At 39.9% G+C, this 19269-nt stretch overlaps 1 protein-coding gene across 1 annotated transcript in view; it reads right to left on the bottom strand.

The window, feature by feature from the left end:
- CATSPERB (cation channel sperm associated auxiliary subunit beta) overlaps nucleotides 1-19269 on the bottom strand; it is a 209974-nt gene that overhangs the window by 108797 nt on the left and 81908 nt on the right. The window contains exons 9-11 of the mRNA XM_055288401.2: nucleotides 9984-10079; nucleotides 9727-9845; nucleotides 8137-8169 (exon numbers count right to left, since the gene is read on the bottom strand). Coding sequence (XP_055144376.1) covers nucleotides 8137-8169; nucleotides 9727-9845; nucleotides 9984-10079 — 248 coding nt within the window. The remainder of the gene's footprint in view (nucleotides 1-8136; nucleotides 8170-9726; nucleotides 9846-9983; nucleotides 10080-19269) is intronic.

Here is a 19269-nt window from a genome sequence, read left to right as displayed (position 1 = left end):
TTTCCACTTATTGTGACTACTGAGATATTTGGATTTATTTCTACTGTTTTACCTCGTAGTTTTTCTATTCTTTTACCTTTATCTCTCCTCTCCTTTCTTCCTTTTTGTAGAATAGATGGATTATTCTTTAACTTGTTTTCCTTCGTCTGGTGGTTTGGAAGTTTTAGGTTATATTCTTTTTGTTTTATTTTAGTTTTTTGGTAATTATCCTTCAATTCTTAACATATATGCTGAATTGCACATTTTTCTAACAAATTCTTTTTTTTTTTTTTTTTTTTTTTTTATTATACTTTAGGGTTTTAGGGTACATGTGCACAATGTGCAGGTTTGTTACATATGTATCCATGTGCCATGTTGATTTCCTGCACCCATTAATTCGTCATTTAGCATTAGGTGTATCTCCTAATGCTGTCCCTCCCCCCTCCCCCCACCCCACAACAGTCCCCGGAGCGTGATGTTCCCCTTCCTGTGTCCATGAGTTCTCATTGTTCAATTCCCACCTATGAGTGAGAACATGCGGTGTTTGGTTTTTTGTCCTTGCGATAGTTTGCTGAGAATGATGTTTTCCAGTTTCATCCATGTCCCTACAAAGGACACGAACTCATCATTTTTTATGGCTGCATAGTATTCCATGGTGTATATGTGCCACATTTTCTTAATCCAGTCTATCGTTGTTGGACATTTGGGTTGGTTCCAACTCTTTGCTATTGTGAATAGTGCCGCAATAAACATACGTGTGCATGTGTCTTTATAGCAGCATGATTTATAGTCCTTTGGGTATATACCCAGTAATGGGATGGCTGGGTCAAATGGTATTTCTAGTTCTAGATCCCTGAGGAATCGCCACACTGACTTCCACAATGGTTGAACTAGTTTACAGTCCCACCAACAGTGTAAAAGTGTTCCTATTTCTCCACATCCTCTCCAGCACCTGTTGTTTCCTGATTTTTTAATGATGGCCATTCTAACTGGTGTGAGATGGTATCTCACTGTGGTTTTGATTTGCATTTCTCTGATGGCCAGTGATGAGGAGCATTTCTTCATGTGTTTTTTGGCTGCATAAATGTCTTCTTTTGAGAAGTGTCTGTTCATGTCCTCTGCCCACTTTTTGATGGGGTTGTTTGTTTTTTTCTTGTAAATTTGTTTGAGTTCATTGTAGATTCTGGATATTAGCCCTTTGTCAGATGAGTAGGTTGCAAAAATTTTCTCCCATTGTGTAGGTTGCCTGTTCACTCTGATGATAGTTTCTTTTGCTGTGCAGAAGCTCTTTAGTTTAATGAGATCCCATTTGTCGATTTTGGCTTTTGTTGCCATTGCTTTTGGTGTTTTAGACATGAAGTCCTTGCCCACGCCTATGTCCTGAATGGTATTGCCTAGGTTTTCTTGTAGGATTTTAATGGTTTTAGGTCTAACATATAAGTCTTTAATCCATCTTGAATTAATTTTTGTATAAGGTGTAAGGAAGGGATCCAGTTTCAGCTTTCTACATATGGCTAGCCAGTTTTCCCAGCACCATTTATTAAATAGGGAATCCTTTCCCCATTTCTTGTTTTTGTCAGGTTTGTCAAAGATCAGATAGTTGTAGCTATGCGGCATCATTTCTGAGGGCTCTGTTCTGTTCCATTGATCTATGTCTCTGTTGTGGTACCAGTACCATGCTGTTTTGGTTACTGTAGCCTTGTAGTATAGTTTAAAGTCAGGTAGCGTGATGCCTCCAGCTTTGTTCTTTTGGCTTAGGATTGACTTGGCGATTTGGGCTCTTTTTTGGTTCCATATGAACTTTAAAGTAGTTTTTTCCAATTCTGTGAAGAAAGTCATTGGTAGCTTGATGGGGATGGCATTGAATCTATAAATTACCTTGGGCAGTATGGCCATTTTCACGATATTGATTCTTCCAACCCATGAGCATGGAATGTTCTTCCATTTGTTTGTATCCTCTTTTATTTCATTGAGCAGTGGTTTGTAGTTCTCCTTGAAGAGGTCCTTCACATCCCTGGTAAGTTGGATTCCTAGGTATTTTATTCTCTTTGAAGCAATTGTGAATGGGAGTTCACTCATGATTTGGCTCTCTGTTTGTCTGTTATTGGTGTACAAGAATGCTTGTGATTTTTGTACATTAATTTTGTATCCTGAGACTTTGCTGAAGTTGCTAATCAGCTTAAGGAGATTTTGGGCTGAGACAATGGGGTTTTCTAGATATACAATCATGTCATCTGCAAACAGGGACAATTTGACTTCCTCTTTTCCTAATTGAATACCCTTTATTTCCTTCTCCTGCCTGATTGCTCTGGCCAGAACTTCCAGCACTATGTTGAATAGGAGCGGTGAGAGAGGGCATCCCTGTCTTGTGCCAGTTTTCAGAGGGAATGCTTCCAGTTTTTGCCCATTCAGTATGATATTGGCTGTGGGTTTGTTGTAGATAGCTCTTATTATTTTGAGATACGTCCCATCAATACCTAATTTATTGAGAGTTTTTAGCATGAAGGGTTGTTGAATTTTGTCAAAGGCCTTTTCTGCATCTATTGAGATAATCATGTGGTTTTTGTCTTTGGTTCTGTTTATATGCTGGATTACATTTATTGATTTGCGTATGTTGAACCAGCCTTGCATCCCAGGGATGAAGCCCACTTGATCATGGTGGATAAGCTTTTTGATGTGCTGCTGGATTCGGTTTGCCAGTATTTTATTGAGGATTTTTGCATCAATGTTCATCAAGGATATTGGTCTGAAATTCTCTTTTTTGGTTATGTCTCTGCCAGGTTTTGGTATCAGGACGATGCTGGCTTCGTAAAATGTGTTAGGGAGGATTCCCTCTTTTTCTATCGATTGGAATAGTTTCAGAAGGAATGGTACCAGTTCCTCCTTGTACCTCTGGTAGAATTCAGCTGTGAATCCATCAGGTCCTGGACTCTTTTTGGTTGGTAAGCTATTGATTATTGCCACAATTTCAGAACCTGTTATTGGTCTATTCAGAGATTCAACTTCTTCCTGGTTTAGTCTTGGGAGGGTGTATTTGTCGAGGAATTTATCCATTTCTTCCAGATTTTCTAGTTTATTTGCATAGAGGTGTTTGTAGTATTCTCTGATGGTAGATTGTATTTCTGTGGGATCGGTGGTGATATCCCCTTTTTCGTTTTTTATTGCATCTATTTGATTCTTCTCTCTTTTCTTCTTTATTAGTCTTGCTAGCGGTCCATCAATTTTGTTGATCTTTTCAAAAAACCAGCTCCTAGATTCATTAATTTTTTGAAGGGTTTTTTGTGTCTCTATTTCCTTCAGTTCTGCTCTGATTTTAGTTATTTCTAGCCTTCTGCTAGCTTTTGAATGTGTTTGCTCTTGCTTTTCTAGTTCTTTTAATTGTGATGTTAGGGTGTCAATTTTGGATCTTTCCTGCTTTCTCTTGTGGGCATTTAGTGCTATAAATTTCCCTCTACACACTGCTTTGAACGTGTCCCAGAGATTCTGGTATGTTGTGTCTTTGTTCTCGTTGGTTTCAAAGAACATCTTTATTTCTGCCTTCATTTCATTATGTACCCAATAGTCATTCAGGAGCAGGTTGTTCAGTTTCCATGTAGTTGAGCGGTTTTGACTGAGTTTCTTAATCCTGAGTTCTAGTTTGATTGCACTGTGGTCTGAGAGACAGTTTGTTATAATCTCTGTTCTTTTACATTTGCTGAGAAGAGCTCTACTTCCAACTATGTGGTCAATTTTGGAATAGGTGTGGTGTGGTGCTGAAAAAAATGTATATTCTGTTGATTTGGGGTGGAGAGTTCTGTAGATGTCTATTAGGTCCACTTTATGTAGAGCTGAGTTCAATTCCTGGATATCCTTGTTAACTTTCTGTCTCGTTGATCTGTCTAATGCTGACAGTGGGGTGTTAAAATCTCCCATTATTATTGTGTGGGAGTTTAAGTCCCTTTGTAGGTCACTGAGGACTTGCTTTATGAATCTGGGTGCTCCTGTGTTGGGTGCATATATATTTAGGATAGTTAGCTCTTCTTGTTGAATTGATCCCTTTACCATTATGTAATGGCCTTCTTTGTCTCTTTTGATCTTTGTTGGTTTAAAGTCTATTTTATCAGAGACTAGGATTGCAACCCCTGCCTTTTTTTGTTTTCCAGTTGCTTGATAGATCTTCCTCCATCCCTTTATTTTGAGTCTATGTGTGTCTCTGCACGTGAGATGGGTTTCCTGAATACAGCACACTGATGGGTCCTGACTCCTTATCCAGTTTGCCAGTCTGTGTCTTTTGATTGGAGCATTTAGCCCATTTACATTTAACGTGAATATTGTTATGTGTGAATCTGATCCTGTCATTATGATGTTAGTTGGTTATTTTGCTCGTTAGTTGCTATAGTTTCTTCCTAGCCTCGATGGTCTTTACAATTTGGCATGTTTTTGCAGGGGCTGGTACCGGTTGTTCCTTTCCATGTTTAGTGCTTCCTTCAGGAGCTCTTTTAGGGCAGGCCTGGTGGTGACAAAATCACTCAGCGTTTGCTTGTCTGTAAAGTATTTTATTTCTCCTTCACTTATGAAGCTTAGTTTGGCGGGATAGGAAATTCTGGGTTGAAAATTCTTTTCTTTAAGAATGTTGAATATCGGCCCCCACTCTCTTCTGGCTTGTAGAGTTTCTGCTGAGAGATCAGCTGTTAGTCTGATGGGCTTCCCTTTGTGGGTAACCCGACCTTTCTCTCTGGCTGCCCTTAACATTTTTTCCTTCATTTCCACTTTGGTGAATCTGACAATCATGTGTCTTGGAGTTGCCCTTCTCGAGGAGTATCTTTGTGGTGTTCTCTGTATTTCCTGAATCTGAATGCTGGCCTGCCTTGCTAGATTGGGGAAGTTCTCCTGGATAATATCTTGCAGAGTGTTTTCCAACTTGGTTCCATTCTCCCCATCATTTTCAGGTACACCAATCAGACGTAGGTTTGGTCTTTTCACATAGTCCCAAATTTCTTGGAGGCTTTGTTCATTTCTTTTTATTCTTTTTTCTCTAAACTTCCCTTCTCTCTTCATTTCATTCATTTCATCTTCTATCAGCGATACCCTTTCTTCCAGTTGATCACATCTGCTACTGAGGCTTCTGCATTCTTCGCGTAGTTCTCGAAACTTGGCTTTCAGCTCCATCATCTCCTTTAAGCCCTTCTCTCCATTGGTTATTCTAGTTATCCATTCTTCTAATTTTTTTTCAAAGTTTTTAACTTCTTTGCTATTGTTTTGAATTTCCTCTCGTAGCTCAGAGTAGTTTGATAGTCTGAAGCCTTCTTCTCTCAACTCATCAAAGTCATCCTCCATCCAGCTTTGTTCCGTTGCTGGTGAGGAAGTGCGTTCCTTTGGAGGAGGAGAGGTGCTCTGTTTTTTAGAGTTTCCAGTTTTTTTGGTCTGTTTTTTCCCCATCTTTGTGGTTTTGTCTACTTTTTGTCTTCGATGATGGTGATGTACAGATGGGTTTTTGGTGTGGATGTCCTTTCTGTTTGTTAATTTTCCTTCTACCAGACAAGACCCTCAGCTGCAGGTCTGTTGGAGTTTACTAGAGGTCCACTCCAGACCCTCTTTGGCTGGGTGTCAGCACCGGTGGCTGCAGAACAGCGGATTTTCGTGAGACCACAAATTCAGCTGTCTGATAGTTCCTCTGAAAGTTTTGTCTCAGAGGAGTACCCGGTTGAATGAGGTGTCAGTCTGTCCCACTGGGGGGGTGCCTCCCAGTTAGGCTGCTCAGGGGTGAGGGACCCACTTTAGGAGGCAGTCTGTCCGTTCTCAGATCTCCAGCTGTGTGCTGGGAGAACCACTACTCTCTTCAAAGCTGTCAGTCAGACAGGGACATTTAAGGCTGTGGAGGTTCTCGCTGAGTTTTTGGTTGTCTGTGCCCTGCCCCCAGAGGTGGAGCCTACAGAGGCAGGCGGGCCTCCTTGAGCTGTGGTGGGCTCCACCCAGTTCGAGCTTCCTGGCTGCTTTGTTTACCTAAGCAAGCCTGGGCAATGGCGGGCGCCCCTCCCCCAGCCTCGTTGCCGCCTTGCAGCGTGATCTCAGACTGCTGTGCTAGCAATCAGCAAGACTCTGTGGGCATAGGACCCTCCGAGCCAGGTGCGGGACACAATCTCCTAGTGTGCCGTTTTCCAGGCCCGTTGGAAAAGCGCAGTATTAGGACGGGACTGACCCGATATTCCAGGTGCCGTCTGTTTTCCCTTTCTTTGACTAGGAAAGGGAACTCCCTGACCCCTTGCGCTTCCCAAGTGAGGCAATGCCTCGCCCTGCTTCGGCTCGCGCACAGTGCGCTTCACCGACTGTCCTGAACCCACTGTTAGGCACTCCCTAGTGAGATGAAACCGGTACCTCAAGCAGAAATGCAGAAATCACCCGTCTTCTGTGTCGCTGGGGCTGGGAGCTGGAGACCGGAGCTGTTCCTATTCGGCCATCTTGGCTCCACCTAGAAATACTTTTCACAAATTCTTAACTTATTCCCCATATTGGTTCTCCTTACAAAGATCTTAAATACTTTATTATCCACTGAAAACTACTGCCATTTCTCCTTGTTATATTGTCTAGAGTTTTGGTTCCATCCAATTATTAAACACAAAATGTATGACTTATTTTTTATTTAATTTATTTTAATTTTTATTTTGAGACAGAGTCTAGCTCAGTCACCCAGATTGGAGTGCAGTGGCACGATCTCGACTCACTGCAATCTCCGCCTCCTGGGTTCAAGCAATTCTCATGTTTCAGCCTCCTGAGTAGCTGGGATTACAGGCATGTACCAACACATCTGGCTAATTTTTGTATTTTCTGTAGAGACGGGATTTCGTCATATTGGCTAGGTTAGTCTACAACTCCTGACCTCAGGTGATCCAACCGCCTCAGCCTCCCAAAGTGCTGGGATTACAGGCGTGGGCTACCGCGCCTGGTCATAACTTATTTTTTATACCAATTCCATTCTTTGAACACATATTTACTAAGTGCGTACCTTGTGTCAGGTGCCATTCTAGACACTGGGATCTAGTAGCGAACAGCATAGACAGGGCTCCTGCTCTCCCAGGTCTTAGAACTTACATTCCAGTTTTCCTCATTGCTTTCTGGCATCCTACTCCTTCATGGGAATTTCTGGATGGTAAATCCTCCCAATGTCTTCAGGTGTGAACATTCTCTTTTCACTCTCATTCTTGAGTTACATAGTTTAGCTAGATATGGAATTCTATTTTGACAGTTATTTCCCTCTATTCTTTATAATGCAAATCATTTTTGCCCATCTGGCTCTCTCAGTTATCTGCTCTACTTGTCCTCTGGTTAGTATGACAATTAGTCAGTTCTATTTGCTTCCTGAGAAATAAATGCTCCTTTCTCATAAACAGTGTGAGTGTGGGTGTATGTGCACATGCACATGTGCACACAGACTGGAGCCTGCACAATCCAAGATAAAGGTGCAGGCAGATTCAGTGCCTGGTGAGGGCCGCTTTTCTGGTCCATAGCCATCTGCTCACTCTATGAGGACAGAATAGGGAGGGCATATGGCAAATGGCTAGGAACACTCATGATTTCATTTGTGGTTTTCCAACCGAAGCATGCTTATATGCTGATGGGAATGACCTAGTTCATTAATCACAAAACTTGACTTTTTAACATATAGGGGAGATAACTGATGGAACAAAATCCCCCAAAAGGCCAGAAGCAGACCAGTGACTAGATTATATGATATTTTTGTGTAAGTTAGAAAAGGTATCCCTTTCTCCAAGTAGGACAGACTTACACTGGGGTAGATGGATTGAGGAGTAAAGTGTTAGCCAGACCCCAGCACCTTACTCTCTTCAGTCAAGTGCCCTTGTGCAGAGTCCGAACTGAACAACCATAGCTAGCCTGGACATAGCATAGGAGACAGGGTGGGGGTGGCCTCTGAAACAGGGAGGAGCACTTCTTCCTTTGAAGCAGAAGAGGTGAGCACTGCTTAATGGTTGCTACAAATATATGTATAAAAAATATATGCTACAAATTCATATATATATATAAATATATATTTTGTTTAAACTATAAATAACATAGTAACTGGAATAACTTATATTGTGAATTATTGTCTTGCATCTCATCTCAAGTCACCAAGTAAACACATATCTTCTAACCAGCCCTGGGAAATGTAAAGCTTCTTACCCTTTCGAAACCACAAAAGTCTGCCCTGGAAAACTAGAAGAAAAGAAGAAACTTTAATTTTTGCTTGCATATCAGAAGGCCTAACAAAACATAGCAATTTAAATTATACTAAAGGAAATAAACCATATAAATTCCTTGAAACAAAATTATACCAAAATTATATGTTTTTTCTATCCTAGCAGTTAGGATAGCCAAACACTAAAAGCAGACTCTGATATAGTTTATACAGTATCCAGGGAATTTCCCCATCAGTCTTTGCCTCATTTCATTATTTTATTAATTTACTTATACCGATTCGAGAAGAAAACCATGCCTTTTAATGATTTAAATGGAGGAATTAAGAAGTGTGCAGGCGGGCCCGGCGCAGTGGCTCACACCTGTAATCCTAGCACTTTGGGAGGCCGAGGCAGGTGGATCACGAGGTCAGGAGTTCGAGACCAGCCTGGCCAACATGGTGAAACTCCATCTCTCCTAAAAATACAAAAATTAACTGGGTGTGGTGGCACATGCCTGTAATCCCAGCTACTCAGGAGGCTGAGGCAGGAGAATTGTTTGAACCTAGGAAGCGGAGATTGCAGGGAGCTGAGATCACACCGTTGCACTCCAGCCTGGTGACAGAGCGAGACTCAGTCTCAAAAAAAAAAAAAAAAAAAAAAAGAAGAAGTGTGCTGCCATATGCAAGTCTGCTGCCCATTTGGGTTTAGGAAGGCACACCCTCAAGCTATTATTTTCTCCTTTGCCACTGTGTTCCTTCTGCCCAGCCCAGAGCAGTCTGGAGATCAGGACTTACAATATGCAATCCCTGTCTACTTCTCTGCACTTTGAATTTAAGCCATTGTAGCGTTCCTGGTTTCAACTTTCTGTTTTAGCAATTATATAATAAGCATGTAAAAAAAAAAACCCAGATCCCCTAGTCATCTGAGCAACAAATGGTACTTTCTCAGAGATGGTAAGGAAGGTTCAGGTATATGTGAATATTCTTATAACTGAAGAAAGATAATAATTACCATGCATAAGAAATATCTGCCTCTCAATCAATACCATTTCCCCTTCTTTACTTCCCTCTATCATTTCTCCTACCAATCCCAAGTCTTTATTGCTTGTCTCATCTCTGTTGTGGTAATTTTTGAGAGGTACTTGTTAACATGTTTAAGAATTTTATGGTATGCATATTAACAATCTTCACCTAAACGTGTATTTCCCTTCACTCAATCCCAATACTTACTTTTCACTTATGTTACTTTGTAATACTGTATGTGGCTTTATAAATTACCTTAAAGCATTTGGGTAACATATATGGCTATAAATAAATGGATCAATCAATAGATAGGTAGACAGACCTTTTCTGCATGTATATATTTAAAACTTACTATGAATTTGTACAGCAATAAAACTAGCACCATTTCCAAATTATATATTCAATACTACGAGGTAAAGGAAAAAGTTGCTGTATTATGCCTTTATGTTTTTCGAAAGAAAGAAGCATTTCAATTTTAAGATACACCACACATAACTCAAGTATTAAATATTTCTTTATGTGTCACAGAAGATATTTAAGGTTAGCTATTAGTTACAAAGCAATTTACATACCGATAAGATGTAGTGTGATGGATAACGAAGATCTTCACTTACAAAAAGGCCCAAAGAGGTGAGGATAACTAAAAAATGATTCGTTAAAACCATATCCACCAATGAAAGGTCTTCATGTTCTAAACGAAGAAATCATACCATGGATTAAAAAGTAAGAAAAAAGTGAGTCCTTAGTGAAGCAAAGACATTTTATAGATGTTAATCAAATATCGATATAAGTAAAATGCTCAAGATGAAGGCAATATTAGAGGAGTTACCTTCTTGAAGTTGGGAATAGATAGTCTGTGTCATGTTAAACCATGTGGTATCATGATCATGCCAGAATCCACCAAAGGTTATGCCTATGTAAACACCTACCATGAAAGAAAAGGAAAATTAAAGCCAGGCCATTTTACAAGGTGAGTCACTCAATTGTATGGTGTTAGAGCCCAGAGGCCGTTTCATCTTCCAACCTGTTGTCCTTTCTTGGCTCAACTCCCTCTCCGCACTTTGACTCTCACTTCCCCAAGCGTTGGAAAGATGAAGCAACTTCAAGTTACACCACATAATATTAGCCAACCACCTGACTGACTCCTAGAATGATTACTGCTGGGAATAATGTGCCCTTAAAATCAACCCTCTTAAGGTATTGGTTCATTCTCTTAAAATATCTTCCAAATTGTACTGTATCTTTTTTTACGTAGAAGGGCATCAGAATATGCCAAATATGCCACTGTGGTTTAAGGATTTTTTTTTGACCTGAAGGCAATTGAGAATCAACAAATGCAGTCTCTGCCCTCCCTTTATCTGCTTAAAAGCAAAGCATAAATTGCCCCTTGTACTAGAAAAATAAAGAGCATTTTTATCACTGGAGATAGGGAGCCTTTATCTGCCATTAGTTCCCCTACATATTTTCTAGTCACAACTTCCTTACAGCTAATTGTTCCTTGATTCCTAAATCTACTTCCTTTGTGAAAATGGTATATAATTTCCTGATTTAACCACTTGAGCTTCACTTCTTTTTTGTGAACTGCCATGCACATAAATCATTAAAAAAAAAAAATTGTGTGCCTTTTATCCTGTTAATCTGTTATTTGGGCTGGGCATGGTGGTTCACGCCTATAATCCCAGCACTTTGAGAGGCCGAGGCAGGAGGATCACTTGAACCCAGGAGTTTGAGACCAGCCTGGGCAACATGGTATAACCCTGTCTCTACAAAAAATACAAAATTAGCCAGGCATGGTGGTGCATGCCTGTAGTCCCAGCTACTCAGAAGGCTGAGGTGAGAGGATCGCTTGAGCTTGGGAGGTCAAGGCTATAGTGAACTATGATCATGCAACTCCAGGCTGGGAGACAAAGAGAGACCCTTTAATTCATAGAGCCCTATTCACTAAGCATAAGAGAACAGAGGAAAATTTTTCCTCCCTAACAGTACTCTTCTAAGCATAAAGATGCTCCTATTTCAGGAGTACAATTTTAGTTAATAATTTTTAAAAACTCCAAAGAAGAAAATTAAAATGTAAACTCCAAGACAGGAGAAACTATGATTTACTTTTTTATATGTGATTTTAAAAACAGAAAAAACTTTTGCTAAAGTTTCATTAAAACCTTGTAAATGAAGAAGATTGAACATATCACAAATCCTAAAAGTACTTTGTTCCCCGACCCCACCTTTTCTTGGTCATAGGTAGGAATGTCTAGAGTCTTTTGTGTTTTAAATGTGAGGTGCTGATCTGAAGTTTTGTCAAAGGACATAACTACTGGGCTGGGGAGGCGGGGAGGCTAAGGAACCTTGGCAAGCTAACGCATATACTTTATTTCCAAAAGAGGACATTTGTAGAATGAGTCATATTGTGAGGTATGAGTTTTAACTCCCAGCTCTTTTCTGTTTAAGGAAAGCTGTAGAAGGAAGTGTTATTTATTATTGTATACTTTTTCCAGGAAGAGGAAAACTAAAGACAAACTTTGCCTTTATGAGAATTAAGTCTAGTTTTACAGATAATGGTGGGAATTTTTTTTTTTTTTTTGACAGTCTCACTCCGTCACCCAGGCTGGAGTGCAGTGGCGCAATCTCCACTCACTGCAACCTCTGCCTCCCAGGTTCAAGCAATTCTTGTGCCTCATCCTCCTGAGTAGCTGGGATTACAGGTGTGCACCACCATGTCTGGCCAAATTTTAGTATTTTTGGTAGAGACAGGGTTTCGCCATGTTGGCTAGGCTGGTCTCGAACTCCTGACCTCAAGTGATTCGCCCACCTCGGCTCCCAAAGTGCTGAAATTACAGGTGTGAGCCACCACCCAGCCTAACAGTGGGATATTTTAAGTGAGAATAATTATAGATGTCCAGCATGCTATCACATGACCAGATTCTTGCAAAAAAGCACTATTTAATGGAGACATAATAAAATAAACACTTTATGCTGGTTAATATTTACAGACTAAAATTAAGTTACAGGCTACTCTCTGTGACAAACTATCCCCGGGCTTACAGAAGCTGATGCAGACCACTGTGAAAAGTTTAGCTTTTATTCTAATGGCAAAGGGAAGCCACAGGAGTGTTGGAAGCAGGGAAGTGATGTGATCTGGTTTATACTTGAGAACATCACTCTGGTGGGTGTATGGAGGCTGGTTTGTATTGGCACAAGAATGGAAATAGAGAGACCACTTAAGAGGCTGTTAATCAAAACAAAAATCAATAAATGGAATCAATAAATGTAATAAACGCAAATCAATAAATGTAACCCAGCATATAAACAGAACCAAAGACAAAAACCACATGATTATCTCAATAGATGCAGAAAAGGCCTTTGACAAAATTCAACAACCCTTCATGCTAAAAACTCTCAATAAATTAGGTATTGATGGGACGTATCTCAAAACAATAAGAGCTATCTATGACAAACCCACAGCCAATATCATACTGAATGGGCAAAAACTGGAAGCATTCCCTTTGAAAACTGGCACAAGACAGGGATGCCCTCTCTCACTACTCCTATTCAACATAGTGTTGGAAGTTCTGGCCAGGGCAATTAGGCAGGAGAAGGAAATAAAGGGTATTCAATTAGGAAAAGAGGAAGTCAAATTGTCCCTGTTTGCAGATGACATGATTGTATATCTAGAAAACCCCATTGTCTCAGCCCAAAATCTCCTTAAGCTGATTAGCAACTTCAGCAAAGTCTCAGGATACAAAATCGATGTACAAAAATCACAAGCATTCTTATACACCAATAACAGACAAACAGAGAGCCAAATCATGAGTGAACTCCCATTCACAATTGCTTCAAAGAGAATAAAATACCTAGGAATCCAACTTACAAGGGACGCGAAGGACCTCTTCAAGGAGAACTACAAACCACTGCTCAATGAAATAAAAGAGGATACAAACAAATGCAAGAACATTCCATGCTTATGGGTTGGAAGAATCAATATTATGAAAATGGCCATACTGCCCAAGGTAATTTATAGATTCAATGCCATCCCCATCAAGCTACCAATGACTTTCTTCACAGAATTGGAAAAAACTACTTTAAAGTTCATACAGAACCAAAAAAGAGCTCACATTGCCAAGTCAATCCTAAGCCAAAAGAACAAAGCTGGAGGCATCATGCTACCTGACTTCAAACTATACTACAAGGCTACAGTAACCAAAACAGCATGGTACTGGTACCAAAACAGAGATATAGATCAATGGAACAGAACAGAGCCCTCAGAAATAATGCCGCATATCTACAACTATCTGATCTTTGACAAACCTGACCAAAACAAGCAATGGGGAAAGGATTTCCTATTTAATAAATGGTGCTGGGAAAACTGGCTAGCCATATGTAGAAAGATGAAACTGGATCCCTTCCTTACACCTTATATAAAAATTAATTCAAGATGGATTAAAGACTTACATGTTAGACCTAAAACCATAAAAACCCTAGAAGAAAACCTAGGCATTACCATTCAGGACATAGGCATGGGCAAGGACTTCATGTCTAAAACATCAAAAGCAATGGCAACAAAAGCCAAAATTGACAAATGGGATCTAATTAAAGAGCTTCTGCACAGCAAAAGAAACTACCATCAGAGTGAAGAGGCAACCTACAGAATGGGAGAAAATTTTTGCAACCTACTTATCTGACAAAGGGCTAATATCCAGAATCTACAATGAACTCAAACAAATTTACAAGAAAAAAACAAACAACCCCATCAAAAAGTGGGTGAAGGACATGAACAGACACTTCTCAAAAGAAGACATTTATGCAGCCAAAAAACACATGCAAAAATGCTCATCATCACTGGCCATCAGAGAAATGCAAATCAAAACCACAATGAGATACCATCTCACACCAGTTAGAATGGCCATCATTAAAAAGTCAGGAAACAACAGGTGCTGGAGAGGATGTGGAGAAATAGGAACACTTTTACACTGTTGGTGGGACTGTAAACTACTTCAACCATTGTGGAAGTCAGTGTGGCGATTCCTCAGGGATCTAGAACTAGAAATACCATTTGACCCAGCCACCCCATTACTGGGTATATACCTAAAGGACTATAAATCATGATGCTATAAAGACACATGCACACGTATGTTTATTGTGGCACTATTCACAATAGCAAAGACTTGGAACCAACCCAAATGTCCAACAACGATAGACTGGATTAAGAAAATGTGGCACATATACACCATGGAATATTATGCAGCCATAAAAAATGATGAGTTCATGTCCTTTGTAGGGACATGGATGAAACTGGAAAACATCATTCTCAGTAAACTATCGCAAGGACAAAAAACCAAACACCGCATGTTCTCACTCATAGGTGGGAATTGAACAATGAGAACACATGGACACAGGAAGGGGAACATCACACTCTGGGGACTGTTGTGACGTGGGGGGAGGGGGGAGGGATAGCATTAGGATATATACCTAATGCTAAATGATGAGTTAATGGGTGCAGCACACCAACATGGCACATGTATACATATGTAACAAACCTGCACATTGTGCACATGTACCCTAAAACTTAAAGTATAATAATAATAAAATTAAAAAAGAGGCTGCTAATTAGTCTAATAAAAAAATGTTGACTTGACCTAAGATTTTAGCAGAGAAGTGAGGTGGTCACACTGGGGATGGACCCTGGAGACGGCACAATCGGGGAATGTTGTGAGGGTAAGAGCAGTCAAGAATGTGTCCTAGATTTCAGTTCTGACCAATTTAATACTAATTGGGATGAGAAATACTGGAGAGAAACAGATTTTTTGAGGGAGATGAATCAAGAGTTCTGGATTAGACTTGCTGTATTCGAGATGCTCATTAGCCATCAAGAAGAAATGCATAATAGACAACTGAAGAGAGGAGTAGTTTTGTTTCAAAGGAGTGGTCAGCAGCAGCAATATAAATTTGGGAATCATCAGCCCGAAGATGGCATTACTGCCATCAGACTGGATTAAGTCTTCCAGAGGGAGAATGTGGTAACTTAAGGAAGGAGAGTCAAAAACAAAGCCCTAGGTTCATCAGCATTTAGGAGTCACACCAAAAAGGAGCCCTCCTAGAAAACTAGAGTGACCAATGAGAAAATATAAAGAACTTGAAAGTGGTATCAAGAAAGCTAAAAGAAGAAAGCGTTTTGACCAGAGACTGGTCGACTGTGTTAAATGCTGCTGGAAAGGAAAGTAGAATGGGCATAAAAGACTGGCTGTTGGAACTGGCAATATGGAAATTGTGAGTGGCCTTGAGAAGAAATGTTTTAGTAGAGTGATGGAAACCAGAGTCTGATTTGTAATGGAAAGAAGATAAAATGGGAGGTGGAAAAACAGCATCATCTACATTGAATTCTGGCCTTAAATATTTTTTTTGAAGGGGAACAGAGAAGTGGAGATGGTAGTAAAGTGAGATAAACGAAGGTTTTGTTTAAGATGGGGCATATTAGGGTATGTCTCTATCCTAATGGATACAATCCAGTGAGGAGGAAGAGTATGATGATGTTGGAGAGAAAGATGAGAATTGCACAACAGATGCAAGAGCAAGGTTGTTCAGATGGCTGCAAGGAATGGGATCCAGAACATAAGGGCTGAGGGGTAGCCTTTGATTGCAGCAGAGACATTTCTTACAGTGCAAAAGGCAGAAAAGGCAAAGCATACAAATGCAGGTATGATGGCAGATTTCCAGTTGCAACAATGGGGTTTCTATAATCAATCTTCAGCTTCTCTGAAGTATTATATAAAGGCACAGCCAAGAGTAAGAAGGGAAGAGTATTTGAGGAGTGGAAAGAAGTGTGATAAATTTTGCAGAGTGGGAAAATAAATATACAAGGGAAGAGTGATAGGATTTAATAGGCAGTAGGCTTTATAGGGAGTACTCAGGGCCCACTTAAGATTCATGATCATTAATTTAGAGTGAGACTGGTCAGTGAAATGTCAAAATGAGACTAGCATGCAATTTCTTCCCAGCAATATTCTGCTCTTGCAGGGCAGGAGCAGAGATGGTTTTAGACTTGGGGCTGGGCAGGCAAGGAGGAAAAAGAAGGGCAAGGGAGTTACAAAAGTATTCAAAAAGATGGGCTCTGAGAATTATGGTGAGAACAGAGGAAAATAAGGATGTTGGGTAGTAAAAAAATGTGATAGTGACAATGGATTAAGATTTCAATGAGATCAAAGAAATGTTGGAGTGTGAGTACTAGAACAGACTGAAAGAATAAGAGGCAGTGGACAGAGTGTACAATGCAGGTACTACGGATTTCAGAGATAATGACATTAGAGATGACAAGGTCAAGAGTTTAATCATTTAAATCTTGACTCCATCTTGAGTTAACTTTTGTATATGGAGAAAGGCAAGGATCCAGTTTTTCTTTTGTGTATGGCTAGCCAGCTACCCCAGCACCATTTATTGAATAGGGTCTTTTCCCTAATGCTTATTTTTGTTAACTTTGTTGAAGATCAGATGGTAGTAGGGGTGTGGCTTTATTTCTGGATCCTCTATTCTGTTCCATTGGTCTATGTGTCTGGTTTTGTACCAGTACCATGCTGTTTTGGTTACTGCAGTCTTGTAGTATAGTTTGAAGTTGGGTAATGTGATCCCTCAGGCTTTGTTCTTTTTGCTTAGGATTCCTTTGGTTATTTGGGCTCTTTTTTGTTCCATATGAATTTTAGAATAGTTTTTTCTAATTCTGTGAAAAATAACATTGGTAGCTTGATAGGAATATTATTGAATCTGTAGATTGCTTGGGCAGTATGGCCATTTTAATGGTAATGGTTCTTCCAATCCATGAGCATGGACGGTTTTTCCATTCATTTGTATCATCTGTGATTTGTACTCCTCCTTGTAGAGATCTTTTGCCTCCTTGGTTAGATGGATTCCTAGGGGTATTTTGTAGTCCTCCTTGTAGTGTTTTGTACTCCTCCTTGTAGAGCTCTTTCACCTCCTTGGTTAGATGTATTCCTAGGGGTGTGTGTGTGTGTGTGCAGGGGGGATATTGTAAATGGGATTGTGCTCTTGATTTGGCTCTCAGCTTGAATGATTTTGGTGTATAGGAATGCTACTGATTTTTCTACATTGATTTTTGTATCTTGAAACTTTACTGAAATTGTTTACCAGTTCTAGGAGCTTTTTGGTAAAGTCTTTGGGGGTTTCTAGGTGTAAAATCATATTGTCAGCAAAGAGAGAGAGTTTGACTTCTTCTATTGGATGCCTTCTTCTCCTATTTGGATGCATTTTATTTCTTCCTGTTGCCTGATTGCTCTGGCTAGGACTTCTACTACTGTGTTGAATAGAAGAGGTGAGAGTGAGCATCCTTGTCTTGTTCTGGTTCTCAAGGGGAATGCTTCCAGCTTTGGCCCATTCAGTTTAATGTTGTCTGTGTGTTTGTCATAGATGTCTCCTATTATTTTGAGGTAAGTTCCTTCAATGTCTTGTTGGTTGAGAGTTTTTAGCATGAAGGGATGTTAGGTTTTATCAAAGGTTTTTTCTACATCTATTGAGATCATTATATAGCTTTTGTTTTTAGTTCTATTTATATGGTAAATCACATTTTTATGTTATTTAAGAAATGTCAATAGCTTTTGGGGTACAAGTAGTTTTTTTGTTACATGGATGAATTATGTAGCTGTGAATTCTGAGATTTTAGTGCAGCCATCACCCAAGTAGTGTACATTGTACCTAATGTGTGGTTTTTTATCCCTAGCTCCCTCCCAACCTCCCCCTCTGAGTCTTCAAAGTCCATTACATCAGTCTGTATGCCTTTGCTTGCTCATAGCTTAGCTCCCACTAATAAGTGAGAACATATGGTTTTTGGTTTTCCACTCCTGTGTTACTTCACTTAGAATAATGGCCTTCAGCTCCATCTAAGTTGCTGCAAAAGACATTGTTTCATTCCTTGCTATGGCTTAGTAGTATTCCATGGTGTATGTATACCATACTTTCTTTATCTGTTCATTAGTTGATGGGCACGTAGGTTTGTTCCACATCTTTGCAATTGTGAATTGTGCTGCTATAAATATATGTGTGCAAGTGTCTTTTTCATATAATGACTTCTTTTCCTTTGGGTAGATACCCAGTGGTGGGATTGCTGGATCAAATGGTAGATCTATTTGTAGTTCTTTAAGGAATCTCCACGCTGTTTTTCATAGAGGTTGTACTAATTTACATTCCCACCAGCAGTGTATAAGCATTCTCTTTCTCCCACATCCATACTGCCCAAAACAATCTATAGATTCAATGCAATTCCCATCAAAATAACAATATCATTTTTCACAGAAATAGAAAAAAAATCCTAAAATTCATATGAAACCAAAAAAAGAGCCCAAATAGCTAAAGTATTCCTAAGCAAAAAGAATAACATTTCTTGATTTGCATATGTTGAACCAATTTTGCATCCCAGGAATGAAGCCTACTTGATCGTGATGAATTAACTTTTTTTTTTTTTTAGATGGAGTTTTGCTCTTGTCACCCAGGCTGGAATGCAATGGCGTGGTCTCGGCTCACTGCAACCTCTGCCTCCCAGGTTCAAGAGATTCTCCTGCCTCAGCCTCCCGAGTAGCTGGGATTACAGGCACCCACTACCATGCCCTACTAATTTTTGTATTTTAGTAGAGACAGGATTTCACCATGTTGGCCAGGCTGGTCTTGAACTCCTGACCTCAGGTGATTTGCCCACCTCAGCCTCCCAAAGTGCTGAGATTACAGGCATGAGTCACCGTGCCCAGCCTTGAATTAACTTTTTACTTTTTATTTTTATTTTTTAATTTTATTTATTTATTTTAATAATATTTATTTATTTTATTATACTTTAAGTTCTGGTATACATGTGCAGAACATGCAGGTTTGTTGCACAGGTGTACATGTGCCATGGTAGTTTGCTGCACCCATCAACCCATCATTTACATTAGATATTTCTCCTAATGCTATCCCTCCTCTTGTTCCCCACCCCTCGACAGGCCCCCCGGTGTGTGATGTTCCCCTCCCTATGCTCATAGGTTCTCATTGTTCAACTCCCACTTATGAGTGAGAACATGCGGTGTTTGGTTTTCTGTTCCTGTGTTAGTTTGCTGAGAATGATGGTTTCCAGCTTCATCCATGTC

The sequence above is a fragment of the Symphalangus syndactylus genome, chromosome 8 (assembly GCF_028878055.3).
Source record: "Symphalangus syndactylus isolate Jambi chromosome 8, NHGRI_mSymSyn1-v2.1_pri, whole genome shotgun sequence".
Classification (NCBI taxonomy): Eukaryota; Metazoa; Chordata; class Mammalia; order Primates; family Hylobatidae; genus Symphalangus; species Symphalangus syndactylus.
This window is presented reverse-complemented; position numbering and strand designations above follow the sequence as displayed.